The 19,830-nt window shown below is 43.2% G+C and overlaps 1 protein-coding gene across 2 annotated transcripts in view; it reads left to right on the forward strand.

Moving 5' to 3' along the window:
- Window positions 1-2,561: 2,561 nt before the first annotated feature.
- LOC148027494 (uncharacterized) overlaps window positions 2,562-19,830 on the forward strand; it is a 59,123-nt gene continuing 41,854 nt past the window's right edge. For both annotated transcript variants that reach the window (XM_087688900.1, XM_087688901.1), the window contains exon 1: window positions 2,562-3,372. In XM_087688900.1, the coding sequence (XP_087545026.1) occupies window positions 2,872-3,372 (501 nt within the window). In that variant the 5' untranslated portion in view covers window positions 2,562-2,871. The remainder of the gene's footprint in view (window positions 3,373-19,830) is intronic.

Here is a 19,830-nt window from a genome sequence, read left to right on the forward strand (position 1 = left end):
TGAGAGAGAGAGAGAGAGAGAGAGAGAGAGAGAGAGAGAGAGAGAGAGAGAGAGAGAGAGAGAGAGAGAGAGAGAGAGAGAGAGAGAGAGAGAGAGAGAGAGAGAGAGAGAGATAGATTCTGGCCTTAGAGAGGGATTTGATGTGTCTTTAAAAAAGGTTCATTTGGTGACATACAACAAGTTAGGAAGCATGAAACACATGATATTTATTCTCATTTGGTATCTATTTCTATTTTATATTTTTTGCACTTAAAAACAAGTGATAAGCAAAACCTTATCATAAGGCTTGTTGAATCTAGAATATTTTAGTAACAATTATAAATAAAAATATAATTGTAAAGGAAATTTTTTGGAATATTAAAATAGGTCTAGTAAATAGGTTTACTTTTATGAGCTCATCACCAAAAAATAGCAAAAGTGACAATTGAAAAGGAAACCTTTTGTAATTGAAAAAGAAACCTTTTGATGGAAAAAAAAACGAAGGAGACACAAACAACCCTAAAAACATCCTAGCATTAACATGGGAGATTCAATCAGATAACCAATGACAATTCTCTTCTTAAATAATCTCCTTTGGGAGAATTCTTCGACCCCCAAATAATCAAATCCTATAGCCTCCTCTTGGGGGGTGGGGGAGGGCAAAAGTGACCCACTTTCTTCACTTTACTATGGCACTAGCCCTTGGCCTTAGGGCCCATGCAAATGTATATATTTCAAGGGTGCAATATTACAAACATAATAATCAAGATTGGAGCCAATGTACATTATATAGGGGTGCCATAAACATAATAATCAAGAGTGGGGTCCAACTTTGGCTTGCTCAATATGTTGTTACTTGCGAGGTCAACCTTTTATGTATGAGTGAGTTTTAATCATCAATATTTTGGGGTTGATGATCAATCTTTTACATGGGAGTGAGCTTTAATAATCAAGATTTTGGGTTGATTATAATATTCACGAGTCATCGCTAGCTTCCTATCACACAACCTCACCAGTTTTCTTTTGTAAACATTGAGTTTTTGATTGGCTGCCTATGCAAAACTTCTATGTAAATTTGAAAACATCTACACTATTCTCATTCCTCAACATATGATGAATGAGGAAGCCCATTGGTTTGTTCCTGGAGTGTATTTGACACAAACCAAATAATTAAATGGTATTGCACTCTCCTAGAAAAAGGTCCCCAAACTTTCATTTCCTCAGGTAATTAAATGGTATTGCACTCTCCTAGAAAAAGGTCCCCAAACTTTCATTTCCTGAGGTAATGATGAGACCATCAAGTCCAAAGTAGGAGCAAATAATTACATGCTCAAAGTCATAATTATAGGATATCAAGCATGCATTATAGGAGAAGGTCATGTTCATGAGACATGTACAACTTGCTGCTCTTTCTTATTAATTAATCACACAAATTGAAGGAGAGCTCAAAGCACAATGGAGGGATGGACGGGCAATTTGGTCATTGAGAGAGAGAGAGAGAGAGAGAGAGAGAGAGAGAGAGAGAGAGAGAGAGAGAGAGAGAGAGAGAGAGAGAGAGAGAGAGAGAGAGATGTGTGTGTGGGTCTGTGTGTGTGTGTGTGTGCGAGCACAATAGTGATTAGGGTATTTGTACCAATATAAGGTCATCTTCAATTTTCATGCTTTTCCACTATGGCAATGTACAAATGATCATGTCCTAACAATGTACATAGAAGTTCTTCTTTGCTTCTTTCAAGTCGGATCTTTTTTATGTACTCAGCACCTGCACCTGCAAATGCCCATCCCTACTATTGCTCTCCATTGTGCTAGAAGGTCACACCTTGGGGGAGAAGAAGGTCACAAAACAAACCAACCACAATAAAGCAAGCTTTGTCACCATTGGTTCGTAGGTCAACAAGGTAACACAAGGCTGGTGATTCGTGAAGAAGTAACCTTTAAGTGGGGGTGTGCCTCACGTGCTTCTAGGGACCTCCCTATTACTAGCTCCTCTACCTTATTTAATATAGTAGAGAGAGAGAGAGAGAGGGAGGGGTTTGCATTCGTGGTTGCAAGGAAAGAGTGTGAGGATTTTGTTAAATAAAATCTGAGATTATTTTGCCTTGAATGACCCTGTGAATGCAATGTAGGTTAGATGGTTGCTTCCCTCATGCTTAGGAGATCCCTCATGCTTAGGAGATCGAAAGATAAGAGATAGTATAGACTAGGCGCTCTGCGCCTAGACTCGCCTCGGCGCTTCGTGTCGGGGGAGGGGGTGTGATTTTCGCGGCGAGGGCGGGTGCTGGACGCGTGGCACCCGCCCCCGCGTTTCTTTGTGGGGAGGTTGGGGGCTGCCATGTGGTACCCGCCACCAACCTCCCCTTAACTAATAGTAAAGATGTAGATATGGCAGGCAAAAAATATTATTACCCTGCTGGATTTGTGATTTGGGTGACTATAATTGATCACTCCAAAATTTAAATAACGTTAAATAAAAAATTGCTAAGAATTGCAAGTATGCGAATGCTCATCCCTAACGTCTACCATCCTGGCGGGCCGGCTCTCGTGATGCGTATCGTCGTGCCTTCTCTTTGTATCAGCTAGTGATGGGGGTGAGGACGGGGTGGCGAGGCAAGCTCCTGTATGTGCTGACGGATGTCATAGATATGCGGGAGGTGTTTCAACAGATTCGAGAGAGGCACCCGCTTCATCATCGTCGTCGTCGTCGTCGCCGTCATCATCACCGTCATCAATAGATATATTGCAGGAGGTATTTCAACAGATTCGAGAGAGACACAGGGTTCATCATAGATATGCAGGAGGTGTTTCAGAAGATTCAAGAGAGAGACCGGCTTCATCATCATCATCATCATCATCATCTTTCAATAGTTGAAGGCGGGGGAGGCGAGAGCCGACATGCAGGAGGTGTTTCGACAGATTCGAGAGAGACACCGGCTTCATCATCATCATCATTCGACAATTGAAGGTGCCGGTGGTCGTGGCAGCCGCCGCCGGCATCACATGAATGTTAACGGGAAGACGAGAGGTCCCGTACAGCCTCTGAACCTTAGTGTATTCCTGCCGTCTGAGAATCTCAAGACATCCAGCACCATCATCCACAGCAGCCGCGTGCAGTCTCAGAATCAAAGAAACAACAGCTTGCTGTCATCGTCGTCTGCTTCTTCGTCGAGCGCCCACCGGGCATGCTTATGTGACTGCAGTCAGTCTCACAGAAAAGCGGCTGTCCGTTCCCTGAACCCCGCTACAGATCCCTGCAAGCCCCTCAAAGAGCTGTCCGTGTTGCCGCCCGACACTATGCACGCGGTAGCCCTCGGAGTGGTCAGAGAAGGGGAAGAGGAGGAGATTGATGCAGATGAACAGGAGGACGACAGCTGGTCTTTGGCAAAGCGTTATGAGGTACTAATGGAATTCTGTGTGAATACTGGGATGTTTTTACGATAACAACTGCCTTGTCATATCATTTATATTGTTTTTCGTTTATTCATTAACTCTGTCTGGAGGTATAGAAAGTCAGAGCGAGTGGAATTACAGCTATGGTGCATGAACTGCAAGGCTCTGTACTGCAATCAGAATGTGCTAAGTGCGTGGCTGGGAATGGGTGTGCAGGGTGCTGCATGATATGAGAGAGAGAGAGAGAGAGAGAGAGAGAGAGAGAGAGAGAGAGAGAGAGATTGCGCATGAAAGAAATATATACTTTTATACTGAGAGAGCCGTGTTCTCAAGAAAACTCTCAGTGCACGATTCATAGCATGTGTGACTGAAGCATGCAATGAATCTACTTTCACAGTAATTTTCTATGCTAACCCAAAATTATAAAAAACACTGCAATATCAAATCAAGTAAACTGTAAACTTTAAGACTATGATCTAGTCTCATCCCATTCGTGTTCACTATGTGGCTCAGTCTTCTCCTGCAATCGCATCTTTCTCTTCCCACATCACCAGTCTCCATGCGTTTTTGGCATTGTTGACTGCCACCTTTGCAGCCTGATCTCCTTCTTTAATGATCTTTGTGCACTTGCCTCTCCTATCCTCCAAGGCCTCTAGCATATTGAGGTCCTAGCCTACCATCCAATGGTTGAGTTGGGATAGAGAGCGACAAAGGGTAGTCCAAACTTTTCTTCTGTGGGGCCGGCCATTTGAGACATAATTGGCCATTAAACCAGTAAGTCCATTATCCACTCTCATGGAGACCCAGATGTCTCTTCTAGAACCAGGATTCCTAGTCTTGTATTGTCTAAGTGCATAGCTCTCCAACATAGACACAAAGTTTTGTCTGGATCTCTTTGGATCCAATCGGTGTTTTCCAATAAATGTTGCTCTATCCTTACAAAAGCTTCTTGTAGTATTGAGACATCCTCTTTGCTAAGAGGGTGTGTTCCTGTACCATGAGAAAACTAATCCTCCCACTAGTGCTCTATCCAAGTCCTGTCTCATGAGGCTTTTGATAATGGTGGCTCAACAACCCATTTCTGTGTTTGTTGTCTCTAGGAATACACCTCGTCAAAACTCTTTGTTGCTAGCTTTCTTACCTCATGAAAGGTAGGAAAGTCTTCACATTCTAATGAGACATCCAAATCATCTATCTTCTACTTTTGAAGTATATCCTCTCTCTCTTGTGAGCAACTGATCCTCCACCTTGGGTCTTGAGAACAATTTATGAGAACAACATTCCACTTTCCCCTACTTCTACAACTAGGTTCTGTTGCTTGGGTGTTCACAACAAATTTATGAGAAAAGCATCCCGTGCTTCTACAACTATGTCTACAATTGTGTTCTCTTCCTTGGATCTTCAAAGAGCTATGCCTTTACACTTGTGAAAATAGCATCTTCAGGCTGACACGGGCTCTGTTCAACCTTCACTTCCCTTCTTTCCCTTATCTGAGAAGTACAAAACCCTCTTCTACTTCCTTGTCTTTAAGCTTTTCCATTGATCAAAGTAGTATCTTGGGCTCAAAAGATAGGTTGATACCATAGCTTGCGAACCCACGTAGAGCTTGTATGCAACGAGTAAGGAACTGAGTGGCAAAGACCATTCAAGGTATCATGCAAGCGGTTGTATCCTATGGGGTCTTGGCCATAGTGCCTATGGAAATTGGAGTCACAAGTGCCTTAATAATGTGGTGGGGGAGCCTTTGTCATTGGGGTTATGGCATCTTAGGCTCTTGGGAGATTGCTTATAAGAGTGCTTCTCTTTGCTTGGGGGTGCATCACTAGCTTGCTAGGAGAGGAGAGGAGAGAGTCATTCTGGAGGTCAACCGATAGGACAGGCTTTAGCAACCATGACCAGCTCTCTCAAAGTTAGTGTTTGAGCAAACCAAGCAGCCATTGCAGCTGGCGACAACTTGTAGAGGTCCAGAGTAGGCTGGTGTGAGCATTCCAGGCAGAGGAGATGACAACTTGAGGTCTCTAGGCAACAAAAGTGATTGCATTTTGGCTGCATTGGGGGTTGTTGTGGCTAACAATTCAGCGACTTTCTAAGTGACAATAGTCTAATTTTTCTACAATAGTCTAATTTTTCTATCTCCTCAAGCATTCTCTCATCCTCCAACCATCTCTCAAGTTCTCTGAGCAAATCTCAGCCATTTTAGAAATTAGGGTTTATCAACCACCTTGGGAAGAGTGTTCAAAATTTAGGGCCTAGTACTTGAAATTTAGTTGCTGAAATTTGGGCATTTCAGTTACTTTCAAGTGGCCAGGTATCAAACATTAAATTTGGGATAGAATTTATTTTCAAGGAGCCAATTGAAGGCCAATCTCCAAGCAAACCAAGGGGAAAATTTGTTTGAAGATTTGCTAGTCACTTATGCAAGGGGCATAGAAAAATATATTGGAGCAATCTCAATGTACTTCTTCCAATTGTAATACAAGATGAAGAAATACCACACAAGGCATTAGTTTTGGGGGTGATTGGGTATCCAGTGTCCAAGATTAAGTCATAATAGTCACATTTTTAGTTTATATAAATTTTATGCTTGTTGTAATTAGTGCTTAATCAGGAGATGGAAAGTTGGTTTCATGATTCTGTTTTGCTGAAATACCATCAACTCCTTTGATTTGGTGGGCACATGAAACTTGATTGGAAGTCAAAAGCATTGCTTTGGTGTTGAAATTGTAAAGTGGTATTTAAAGAAGAATGTCTTCATATAGTGAGATGGGATCAAGCAACAGTGATGATGCCTCTTAGTTTCAAAATGTACATAATGAAGGCGAAAATTGCAATGCCTAGGCATATAGTTTGGGTAGTGAGCTAAAAATGTTGGTGTAGACTAAATGTGGGTTCTTCAAGGCCCCTTGATTCTAATAACCAACAAGAAAATAAAGAATATGGTGATGAATTTAAAAACCGATTGAGGACAACGACTAATATCTTTGCTTAATTGGCAAAGGATCCTCAATTCACTCGATTTTTGAACTCTTCAAGGAAGGGTAGCAAAGGCGAGAAGAGGAAGTCATCCTCTAGAGCTTTGGGCCGGCAGCAAAGAGATATACTGAAGGAAGAGCCTAAGTAACCTCATAATGGTCCCAATGTAGTCAATGAGAAAAATCAATTGGTATCAATAGGGAAATTAATGCAAATGTAAGGCCAACTTGGTAGTGCCAATCCATTTGATTATTGATAGCAAGGCATGAATGCTAATGTGGGTCACCTGGTTACTTTGGAGGTGGACCAATTTTCCAAGCAATGGCTCAACACACTTCTGCCATGGGAATGCATGGATCGACTATACATGGTATACAACCATCTATGCAAGGTGTACAAGGCCAAATGTATCCGAGAATGGCTAGTGAAGTGCAAAATCCAATGTGTAGTAATATTGGCACAATACCTAAGGCACAAAGTAACATGTTTGGCAATGCATGTATGGAGCTCAGTATGTTTGAAACTCATTGGTCAACTGTTGGTTATGTTAATGCACCATTTGATGTTGGTCAAAATGTTGGTACATCAAGACTTAGTGCATCTTTTTATAGCCACCTACCTATGATAACTTTGCACTGATGGGCAAAGCAAAAGATTACAATGAGAGTGGTAAAGACATGAAGTTCGAAGTTTTTAGCGGGCACAAGATAGATTGAAAGATTTGATTTTCATTCAATAGTTTGATATTGCGTATCTGGAAGGAGACTTTCCAGAGTCTTCAAAAATCAGAGAGGCAACTACTTTTTGTAAGGGAATGCATTACAATGGTAGTCTACAATCTTGATGCAAGGTAAAGCACTGTCAACATTGGTTTGGTTTAAGTAAATGCTTGCTTCTACATGGTTGACGAGTACATTTGAGGTTGATGTGATGGCTGCATGGCATAGTTTCAATATCATGTTGTCCCTCTCTTTTGAGCAAATTGAAAAGTATTGTTATGGGCTGCCTAAAGAGATTTGGGATTTTTCAATGAAAGTCACAATGATTAGCATGTTACAACTCATAGTAAATACTATTGATGCTTTGCGGCATTGAAAGTCCTCCAATTTTTAGGATGATGAGGAAAAGTCACTAAAGAGGACTTTCAAGGTTGACAAGAAGGGGAGATCTGGAAATAGGCCCGAAAAGAGGCCAAAACAAGAAGAAAGGACATGAAAAAGCTTTGCCCAATGTAAGGAATTGATGGCCACAAATAAATACTTTATTTATGAGCCGGAGAGGCATTGGCAAGGAGTTGTTCAAATAGACAGCAAGGAGAAAAGGCTGAAAATAAAGAGGATACGACGAGTAAGACACCCAAAATATCAACTCCTTTGGTGCTTGATATAGTCAATGATCAATCCAATGATGATGCTACTGAGCTTTGTAGAGTATGGTTGAAGATCAAAGATCAGTATGCGTTGATTTTCTTTGACAATTGAGGAAGGGCCAATTTTATCTCTACACACAATGTTCCCCATCTAGTTATCAACTCCTTTGGTGCTTGATATAGTCAATGATCAATCCAATGATGATGCTACTGAGCTTTGTAGAGTATGGTTGAAGATCAAAGATCAGTATGCGTTGATTTTCTTTTTGACAATTGAGGAAGGGCCAATTTTATCTCTACACACAATGTTTCCCATCTAGCTATCAGAGAGGATGAGATGGAACTCATGGGAGATTTTGATATGGCATGCAAGGGCCATGCAAAATCTATCACACCTCTTATTGAGAAGCTTTGTTTACACATTCAGAGTTATATGGACAGCAAAGAGTTCTTCATTGCACCATTAGAAGGTTGTGATGTATTGCTTATTTGGTATGTCGTGGCTTCATCGTGTGTATGTAGTGATTGCCAATGACAAAGTTATTAGTATTTAGCATACACTTGATGTAAAGCTAAAAGGGAAGCTGGTCCCTATTGTATTTGCTTCAATAATTTCTAAAGTAATAAAAACCCATCTTTTATTGTACTTGGTTTTTGTCAAGGATAAAGATAATAGGGTGGCTGATGGGAATATGTCTAGCTTGGATAAAGATCACATGCCGTTTCTAAAAATTTATATTGATTGCCTCTCATAGTCACTTTCAAGACATCTACTGTCTAAAAGGCTAGAGGATCATACCATAGATTTGATCCCTAGCAGTAGCCCTCCTAATAGACCACCATATAGGATCAGTGCAACTCAACAATAAGAGATAATGAGCCATATTAATGAGCTGTTAGAAAAGAGGCCAATTCAGTTGAGCTCATTCCCTTTTTACTCACCTCTATTTTTGGTGTAGAATATGGTTCATGGTGTATATGCATTGACTATTGTGCTTTGAATAAAATCATGACCAATAATTGATTTTTGATTTATCGGGTCGATCAAATCATGGATAGGTTATAGGGATCAACCATTTTCAGCCACATTGGTTTGAAAAGTAGATATCATCAAATATGCATTACTCAAGATAGCTTTTAGGACATCTTTTGGGTTGTATGAGTTTCTTGTCATGCCATTTGGACTTATGAATGCTTCTTCCACTTTTAATCATATGACAGATCATATAGATGGACTCCTACCACGTTCAATACTATGGTGGACATGATGTTTAGATAATATAGAGCATTTGTGGATACATTCTTTGGTGACAAGATGTTTGGATGTTTACATGCTACATGAGATGCGAGTAACCATTGGTGAGCTCAGGGTTTCATCTCATCAACTCAAGATTGAGACAAGGAGAGTAGCCTATATCCCCAGAGATGAGCGGATCTATAGACTACGCTTAGAGGAGGTGGAGAGTGAGGAGCACTATGTATGTAGATGTAGAGCCTACAATATGGCCCAAGCTAAATACCCCACACTCTTTAGAGAAGACTCTTCTCTAATATTAATTATGGAATTTACCAGATCAGTGCCACTTGGACTAGTTCCTGGTTGATATTTAGAGGGCCATTATTCCTTCCACAAACAGATTGTCAGTTCGATGAGGCAAACTCCATAGTTTTAGATCTCTTGAGGTGCTACGTGTCAGAGCATAAGACATAATGGGAGCAATATTTACCTTTGGTAGAGTTTGCATACAATGATACAGTGCATAATTCCACTGCTAAGGCTTAATTTGAGGTTGTGGAGGGTGGCAAGAAAGTGCCTCCTATTTTTCACATTAAGGATAAGATCTTTGAGGATAATCATTATGCAGAGAACATGGATGCAGCCTATGAGAAGGTTAAGTAGGTACTTCATAGATTGCAAGAAAAGCAAAAGAGGGCAGTTGATTGCCATAAACATGCTTTGTAGTTTGCAGAGAGCTATCATGTATTTCTGCATTTTGAAAAGGCAAGGCTAAAAAAGACGAAGGGTAGAGAGTGATTGTATTCAAAGCTGAATATGATTTACTATGGGCCCTTTCAAGTGTTGAAGAAGATTAGTGATACTGCTTATAGGCTGAAGTTGCCTATACACTAGTAGATGCATAATGCCTTTTATGCGAGATATTGACACATTTTGATAGTGATATGCGAGAGGATGTATTTTTGCTGAAATTCAATGAAAGGTTGAGAAGTTGGATGAGATATTGGTACTTAGGTAGATTTTGACACATAAAGAGAGAAAGATTAAAGATAAAGTTTCTAGGAGGTATTTGGTGAAGTTTTAAAAAAATTCACCAATGGATGCTAAGTGGATGGAAGAGAGTGATATGGCTAACCATTCTCAATTGTTGTAGCTTTATCTTGATGGTTTTCAATTGGAGCCAAATTTAGATTGGGCTTAGTCATTTTTTGTAGAGTAGGGGTCCAGAGCATTGTGTAATGCTCAAAGGGGAGATAGTACTCCACTCTGCGAGTGATTGACAACTCTAGTGTATAGTTGATCTTGGATGTATTGAACATGCATCCAAGATACTGTTGCTAACAATGTGCTTGCCATAGGATCATTGTTCAATGTATTTATTAGTCACTGCAGTTGGTATGCATAGGTATGGTTTTTCATTTGCAGCTCTGAAACCATAATACATTTGCATTAGTTTATGATCACCAAATGTTCATTACCATTTGCCAGTTTGCAAGCAATTTTGGATTGTTTTTTGAGTCTTGTGCTTTGATTATGTTGGCTGGAAATTTTTAGCAAGTGTTTGATAGTAGCATGGTTAAGGAGTAGTGGCTAATATTGTTTTACTATGATACCTTATTGAAATTCTAGTAAAATATATTTTGTTTTTGGCACATGATAGTGTAATCAAGGATGATTGCAAGGATTTCAAGGCGGAGTTCTATCATGAGGACATGAAATTATGATACTTTTCTTAGAGCAAAGGTGAGGTGCATGTGATGTGCAAGTTAGTTACTTCACAACTTTGGGCCAAGCACTACAAGATATTAGTTTGGTGCCAAAGGCAAAAGTTGTAATAAGTTGTACTTGACAGGTACTAGGTAGTGCTTAGTGATAGATTTTGGCCTAAAGTATTTTAGTAGCCATTAATATCAATGGTGATATTAGAAACTAGGTATTAATTAATTACTTAATGTTAGTTCAAGAGCTAATAAATTCTTAAGATTGCTTGGATGATAGATTGACCTAACCAATTTAATCGTTGGCGATATACTTGATCTTTTGATCAAGAAATTATAATTAATTTAATTTGATTGAAATGTCTGAAAAAATGAATTAGAAAGGTTATCACTTGGTAGAAGTTGTCCATGTAAGTGGTGAGAGGAGGCTGGTTGGAGGTTAGAAGAGAGGAGGGAGAGAGCCATTCAGGAGGTTGACCAGTAGAAGGAGAGGCTATAGTAACCATCGCTAGCTCCCAAGGGGTTTTTAAGAAAATTGGATAGGCGACTACCTATAGATGTGGGAGCTCTCGCTCAACCGCCAAGACCCACGAACTGCTTATTGTTTCAAGCATTCCAAGCCGAGCACTAATGGCTACCTCTCACATAGCCGACGCGCAATGCCTACCTTACGGGTGTAGTGAGCTTACCTCCATGCCGATCGAGTTACCTCCTCTCCCGTGCACTCCGATAGCTCAACGATCCAAGTGCAAGCTTCAAGCAAGCTCCACGCTCCAAGCTCCATAGCCATGAGCAAGACAACAGAAGAGAAGAAGAGAGGAGAAGATGGAGAGCTTCTCCTCCCTAGTCCCTCACCATCACACACTCACTCCCTCACACTCTCACACTCCCTCTCTCAAGCACAAGCTCAAGCAAGCAAGAAGAAGGATAAGAAGAAGAGGAGAGCCACTTTTGGCCACACACAAAAATGAGCTTCTCATTCACTTTTCAACTTTATATACAAAACCCTAAATCCCTTTTGGACAGTCATCCCCTTATCCCCTTTTTTACATGGCCGGCTGTGGCCTAGGCCCTTTTTCCCATTGTCCTCCTATCTTCCTAGCTTCCTTCCTACTGCCCATCTACCTTTACAAATGGCACGGGTGAGAGCCCGGCGCTCCTTAAATTAAATCACGATGCGCTTGCGCTCTTTTACAAAAGTATTGACTTGCGCTTTTCCTTGTGCACATTTTTTCCTTATTTAGGACTTTTCTGCGCTTCTTGTGTTCCTAGATTTTTCTTGGCATGCCTTCGTCTTCCTTTTCACTTTGCCTTGGCCTTTGTCTTCTGCTTCAGCTTTTCCAGATTTTCCACCTTTGTTCGTTTGAGGGTTAACATTACCCCCCTTCTAGACGAGTGACAATCCCATGGCACTCACTGTCGTAGGTAGCAGGCTTTGGCCTACACCGAAGGCGTGGGTAGCAAGGACGTCTGTGGTTGCCATGGAGGAGTGTTGGTAGTGGTGGGGAGGAAGGTCGTTGGGGGCACATTGGTGGCCTAGGTGGCTGGTGGTAGGGCTATTGGAGTTGGTGGTAGGGTTGTTCTTTGTGGGGATTGCACTGATGGAGTACAAGTGGCGGTTTGTTGGGGATTCTGCACATGACGATTCTTGGCGGGCTTGCAGGATGATAAAGGATAGGAATTCAGAGTTGAGTGTCGATGAAGAGTGAATGACACTTTCATTGGAGTCTTCAATACCTGCAATTGAAAACCTCTCATAGGTAGTCTCTCCCTAGGGGTAGTGCTAGTCTTCACTATCGTGCACAAGATATAGTTCAATTAGTTTGGGAGACAGGTCGAACTCTAAGCAAGCTGAGAGTATTGTCCTGCACTTAAGGACCGAAACTGTGTATATACTTCGGTGCAGATATTATGTGAGTACTCGTGCATACTTAGATATTACTTAGTTAGAAGACCGCAGGCTGGTTTCTCATAACAATGAGGGTGAAGCAAAGTTGTCCATGTTGAGAAGAAGTATACATGAATGTGTCGGCGATATTCTTTACAACGTGATTGCACAATGTAACATTATTGAACACAGGGACACTGCACGATCGGTAGCTAGTAGCTATTGGACCTGCATGATGAGGACAGTGTACTTCTCATGGCCATTCGTGCGGTGCTTACCACAATTGATTGCAATGGTATTAAGGCAGAGTGCAAGAGGGAATCGTGCGAATGGGTCAGGGTGACAGGTCTAACCATAGGTGAGGCAAGCTCCCTAGGTATGTCCTGCCCTTGATGTGCCCTGAACAATTCTTGGCGATGCTAAAGGGCTAGGGGACTAGGGATGGAGCCAACCGACTAAGGTCATTGGTCATACCTAATTTGAGGATCCCTAGGTGCTGTGCTGTGATCGTGGGTGCTTCGTATATTTTTCTTCTTTTCTTTTCTCTTTTTTTTTTCCTTTTTCGTTTTTTTTTCTTGTGCTCTTTTTTCTTTCTTTCTTTCTTTTTTTGGGACTTGCCTAAGTACAACCATTGCAATATGTTGAGGCTATCAGCCTTTCAATGAGTTGGGAAATGTCAAGCTTCGAAGGCTCGAGAAATGGATATTACAGTGATGATTGTGCCCTAGCCTCGTTGTTAGAGAAGTAGTTGTTGAGATGGGGAGACGCACTTGAGATATTGCAAACCTCTTTACGACACGCGATGTCGGTACAATTGAGGTAACAACTGCTGTGAGCCAGCTGTAGAGCTTGACCGAGAAAGAGAGCGTAGCCCATGACTATGCTTTGGGCCATGTGATGTGGATGGTCGACAAGGGTGATTTTCGCTTTCGACAGCGTGGCTTTGTCGCGGCTCTTTATGGGGTCGGTGGTCTTGCAGTGACTTGGGCATTGAACACTTTCACACAAAGACGTGTATCATCCTGTATCCACTTGTTACTTCATGAGAGTATATGCACGGTATATGCCGCAACTATAATAAACCAGTGCAATTCAAGGAGACATCACTTATCTGAATTCCATGGTGTTGACTTAGCTACTTATCACCTGCGCTTGATTAGTTTTTTCTTTTGCTAAAGATGTTAAATATATTAAATGCATATATGAAAAGTTTGTACAATGGGAGAACATGTCAACACTTAACCATTTAAAGACAAAAAGACATGGCCAGGTAGCATTTGATAAGCCTTTTATACAACATAGGGCTACTCTATTTGTACGAGACGGGGCGAGTCCGGGTGGTCGAGCAACTGAGGCTCTGCTAGTGAGGGACTTATGTGAGGCTGGTCGGGGAAGATGTCAGCTGGGACCCGGATGGTATGGTCCCTGGCCGCAACTGTTTCCAAGGTGCTTTTAAACAATGCGTCAAATTTTTGCTTGTCCCGAGCTGCCCTCTCCTCTTTCGAGCACCTGGTGCCTAAGCGTCTGGTGGGAGCCTGCACGGCTGGTGTCGCCACACCCCGTGTGCTCCCTTGAGCCCTCGTCCTCTTGGCTTGGGGAGTTTTTGGCCTGCGTCCTGGGCGATGTTGTTTAGGACCTTTTTTCGGCGCGTACCTCTTTAGAGTAGGCATGTAGCATTTTGGTGGCGGCGCTTGTGCTGCATGCTCCCTTCGTCGACGGATAGTGTCTTTGCAAGCCATCTGCACTGGGTGCTCCATGTCTGCTACCATAGGGGGACCTGCAAAATGTGAACCAAGGATTAGGCCTTGAGACAGGATAAAACTATTCGCATGGAAGGGATTAGACAGTGGGTTATCAAGCGCACATGAGGAGGAGGGGAGAGGTGAGGCATGCAGTGTTTGTAGTAGAGGGATGGCCCCTATAATGATGTTCATTTGGCCTCCAACCATTAGCATATCTTGGCTTATGCTAAGTTGCGTGGACTAGTTGTCATGGAGTGGGGCACGGCTCATCCTCGGAGGGATAGACCGGAAAGGGGAAAAGGTGTATGGAAAGGGACGGTACCCTGTCTACACCCTCAGAGATGTTGGTCAGAGCTTCCTATGGTGGAGATGAGGGTTCCATGCCCTCCACCTGGAGGCGAGAATGGTCACACAACTTCTAAATATGTGGTGAGAGGAGGACCTGAGAAGCTTAGCCTGTTGAACCCAACTCTTCTCCCTGCGCTTGACTATCATTGCTTGTGTGTGTTGACATTGTCTATACAAGGTTACAAAAGTCATTGTTTATTTATGTACATATTTACAACTCCATGTCACTTCACGAGGATAAAAGCCAATTGTAGAACTCCGGATTGTACTGGAGTGTGGCACAGGCATCTAGTACCTGTGGGCAGCTTACTCAATACCAATAGATATTTTGCAACATCGAGTAGCATGGAACCTTGTCCGAGTCTACTGGCAACATGTAACTCCTCCTCAATGAGAACCTTATCAGACAGAGAGTTCTCTTGGCTAGTTTCAGCTAAGTCTGTACCCCGAATGGCAGCACTCGAAAGGAAGTTGGTGCCACATAAGTTGTGGGTCTCTTTGAGACTGCCATTTAGCCAATCGCTCCTCTGAGACTCTCTGGGCTCCTAGTTTGGCCATTGCAACGAAGTTTTCACACCAATGTTGTTCAAATTGACTTCGACCCTCTGATAGTCGCTTTAGTTGCTCTATCTCTAAGAGATTTGGTTGGTAGAGCACATCATTGAATGTGACAGTTAAGTGTAGTTCGTCGGCTTCCTCGTCAGATATGAGTCGCATGCATTCATACAGGAGCCTGTTATAGTGCTCATCATGGTAAGTATTCTTCAAGTTGCTCTTTAGGGAATGTGCCCATGTCTGCCAGGACATAGATACGTGCGAACACTTTGAGCTTAGCATCCAACTCAGTTAAGCATTCTGTGACACTTTTATGTTCAACAAGGGCTTGCTCGGTTGCTATCTCATGCAAGGTTCTAGGAGTTTGCCTGGGCTTTAGCATAGCTGGGGGCTCAGGCCTAGACGAGTAGGTTTGGCCAACGCTAGGATTTTTTATTCTCTCGGGATTTCCATGTTTCTCCTGAGGCTTCATTATTGCGTCATGTTTCTCCTTGGATGTGTCTGGTATAGATTTGTCACCCTATTGTGGCAACGTTGAATCCACTCTTGATTGGTCAATGTGATTTCTGTTGTCGGTGGATTGAGTGTTGCAAGCAACCATTGATGGTAACGACTGCTTTGATTTTTCAGAGCACATGGATGTGTCTGAGGTTTCACCGCTACTAGGAGAGACATCAATGGGTCCATTAGTGGATGGTCTCAATGCTTTATTCCTCATCTCTCCAGCGCTCTTGGTCTCGGTGTTCTTGGGGTCCACAACCACCTGTAGCTACTATTGTCTTCGTTGTTTTCTCCTCTTTTTCTTGGTCAGTGAAGGTACATCTCTCAACGACTCAAGACCTTGGACTAGGTCAACCGTTGATGTGCTTGGTTGGGCCTCAGCATTCTCTTTCTCTATAGTGTCCTTATGGGACATAGCCGTGGCCTGCTGAATAGCCTCGCTAGGTTGTGAGGATACAACTGCCTCCCTTTTCGGAGAGTCTAGCTCTTCAGCCAATTCCCTTGTGTTTAACTCCTCCAACCTAGGCTTTCGGCACTTTGGAAGTGCTGGAGTTATCAAGGAAGTTGGTTGCAACACCTCCTCTACAAGTAAACTACTAAGGACACGTTCCGCAAGGGGCATTGTCACGGCCAAGGGCTGTGACTGCTGTGATCCCTGATCGGAAGTAGTAGCGGCTAGTCCAGTGGGCTGACTACTCTTGGTGGATTGTGATGTCAGGTCCCTATGGCAATCGGAAGTGGTCATGTCTTTTGTTTCCCTTTGAGCATTCATCTGTGTAGATCGAGCATGAGTTGATCTAGTCACATTAGGTTGCACAGGCATATCCTTGGGCCAAGAGCTACGGCTAGTGTCATGTCCCACCTCTTGGATATTTGGAAGCTTAGATGGAGATAGAGATTGGGAGTGAGCAGTCGCCCTCGACGACCATTGTTGTGTTTCCTGTGTCTGTTTGGAAAAAGAGGGTGTAGGAGATCTAGGACTCTTAGGTGGACTTGGCACTGGCTAAATGATTTGCTCAAGGCTATTAGATAATTGTGCCATTTGCTTTGTTGAGCGATCAACCTTGCCATGAGCAATGTTGTGCCTATGATGCCTATTATCCTCTTGGGAAGTCAAAAGCTCCTTGAGCACTAGTGGTCTTTGTGCATACTCAATGGTTACATATGACATTTGCTTATTAAGCATGCTAAGCTGAGGCTCTTTCTTTCGAACACTCATGTTCGGTTTCTTGCCTCGAGACCTAGAGTTTCTCTTAGATTTCCTCCTGTGCTTCGTTGCTTTTGATGCAATCTGGTCTTCAGCTGATAGAGGTGGTTTAGCAGGGGGGTTTGGTACCCAAATCCATCAGTTACCTGCGTAATACCCTTGAGCACGTAGCAACGCTTTGGATATCCATCGCAACGTTGTGCTGACCCTCCATCGATGCCTTCGTCTATAAGTCTTGGGCTTCTTTTGGGGTCTTCTATGATATTTGTAAGTCCAAAGCCTGTCCTTGGCATTGTCTCTTGACCTTCTTGTTTCAGGCATGGCCTCACTCACTGGTTCTCATTGTTCGACCTGTGCTTGTATCAACTCTTCCAGCAAGTCCTTGCTCTCATTACTAGGCTTGACTATTATGTCAGCACCTTCCTTGCCTTTTCCTCGAGGTTCGATGAGGTCACCCTTGCTAAAGGTTGTGACTATCCTCACACCCGATAGTGTCAGGTGTATCCTCTATGCTACATAGTCAGCCTCACACTCGGTCGCCCTTTTGAAGGGTCTTCCAAGGAGGGTTTCCTTCCCGTAACTAACATTATTTGGAGGAACATGAAATAGGATAGGCAAGCTTTCCGTTTCAATTGTCGCAAGGATTTTGCACTTCCCTATGAGTGCTTGTGGGTGTCCCCCATAAGGGCTAAGAGTTACACTAGTCGGTGTGAGCTCTGGTTGGCCTAGTAGGGTCCATGATTCATAGGTCAAAATGTTAAAATCTGCCCCTTCATCAATCAGAGCATCGATAGTATGCTCTCTTTTCGCGGTGAGTTTGACCCTAAGATAAGCAAGTGGTACTGTCTTCCACTTCCGGGTCTTGGCTTGTAAATTTAAGCCTTCTGACAAATGCCCTTGAGTCCCCAACTGCACGACCAGATGTGGATTCTCCACTGATGTCTTGGATTGTCAGTGCAGTGCTATTCAAGGAGCATCTATCTTCAAGACTGTCATATCTAGTCATTCTTGCTGTTGTAGCTTGATGTTGCATTTTGCTCTGATTAGACACGGTCTGAACACAATGTCTTTGTGTTCTCGTGGTGTGGTCCTTTTGCCTTTGATAGCTAGATTGGCTTGTTGAGGTTCTAGGGTCCCTTTTTGTCTTTGTTTAGGTGTGGGCTTCTGTTTGCTGCTTTGTAAGTGAAGATCTATGCTTGTGTAGAGCCATTACTACACTAGGGCCTAATCTGAAGGACCTGTCACAACGCACGTTTTCCCTCCATCCTACTTGGGGGAGGTGCGGAGAGGGCAAAGCCCCCTCTAGCAAGGCCATTACGGTAAATGCCATGCGCAATTTGGAGGACTGTTTATAGCCAAATTTTGAACTACTTGCTCTAAGTTTCAGCCCAGTGATGGATATGTGATGTGCCTTTAGCTCTATGTAGCCTTTGGGGTCAATTTCGGAGTTTAGATGCGTCAAAATTTATGTTCTAGATACCTGTTTGATTTTGACAGTTTTTTTATCCGATTCTCAGATGTCCGATTTTCAGGAGTTCGATTATCGGAATCGGACGTCCAATTTTGGTTGGTCCGATCGACCCAGTGGTCCGATTTTGGTCATGTCCGATTTCTGGAATCGGACGTCTGATTTTGATAGGCGTCCAATTCTGAGTGGTCCGATTCCTTGTGTTCGATTTCTAGGGTCCGAGTGTCCGATTTTCAAAATCGGACGGTCGAGTGTCCCCTCAGACAGGCAAAGGTGGTCCGATTCTGGGACTGATCCGATTCTGGGATTGGTCCGATTTCGGACCGGTCCGACTCCAAAGATAGGACAATCCTATTCTGGGACTCGGACAAACTAGTCTGACTGCACAGTCGATGGCCCGCGAGTTGCACGTGATGCCTCTAGGCCGACGTCTACTTCACCGAATCGTGCTGTGCCTTCTAATTAGATGCAAAGCAACAGAGGGAAACACCTGGCGTACCTGGAAACGGTGTGGCGCTCAAATCGATCAGCACGTCGACGATCTCCCCGCAGCTCTCTCTCTCTCTCCTTGGCTCTCAAGCTTACTCTCTTCTCAGAGGGCAGGGTATCAAATGTGGCCTTTCCTGGTTCCTTGGGCCTCTTATTGCCCAATCCTGACCTCAGAGGTTAGTTCCTCACACTCTTCTAGCCAGAATTCTAAATCTGTGCCCCTATTCTCCTGTTTCAGCCTGTTATACAGCAACAGAAAACCCTACTGTTTGCTCCAATTTTTGCTCCTATCCTTCCTAAATGCAAGAAAAATTTATAAGAAAAATACATACACTACTCCATCATGCTTTCCCAAGTCCAAAACAACAAAAACCTATTTGCTAAGGAGATCGAATACCTCTTCAAACTCCCTCGCTTCCTACCTATCTACCTCAAGCACCAATTCAGGGAAAACCCTACTTCAATGCTCGATTCGAAGTGCGCAAGCGCTCAAGGCTTGAATCCATTGGTCCCGGCAACGGAACCAAAATGTGGGAGCTTTCGCTCAACCGCCAAGACCCACGGACCGCTTATTGTTTTAAGCGTTTCAAGCCGAGCGCTAATGGCTACCTCACATAGCCGATGCGCAATGCCTACCTTACGGGTGTAGTGAGCTTACCTCCATGCTGATCGAGTTACCTCCTCTCCCGCGTACTCCGATAGCTCCATGATCCAAGTGCAAGCTTCCAGCAAGCTCCATCCTCAAGCTCCACGCTCCAAGCTCCATAGCCGCGAGCAAGACAAGATAAGAGAAGAGAAGAGAAGAAGAGAGGAGTAGTTGGAGAGCTTCTTCTCCCCAGTCCCTCACCCTCACACACTCACTCCCTCCAAGGAAGCAAGAAGAAGGAGAAGAAGAAGAGGAGAGCCACTTTTGGCCACACACAAGAATGAGCTTCTCATTCACTTTTCAACTTTATATACAAAACCCTA

Source organism: Lygodium microphyllum, chromosome 12 (genome assembly GCF_053477565.2).
Source record: "Lygodium microphyllum isolate KBCC chromosome 12, Lygodium_microphyllum_v1.1.10, whole genome shotgun sequence".
Lineage (NCBI taxonomy): Eukaryota > Viridiplantae > Streptophyta > Polypodiopsida > Schizaeales > Lygodiaceae > Lygodium > Lygodium microphyllum.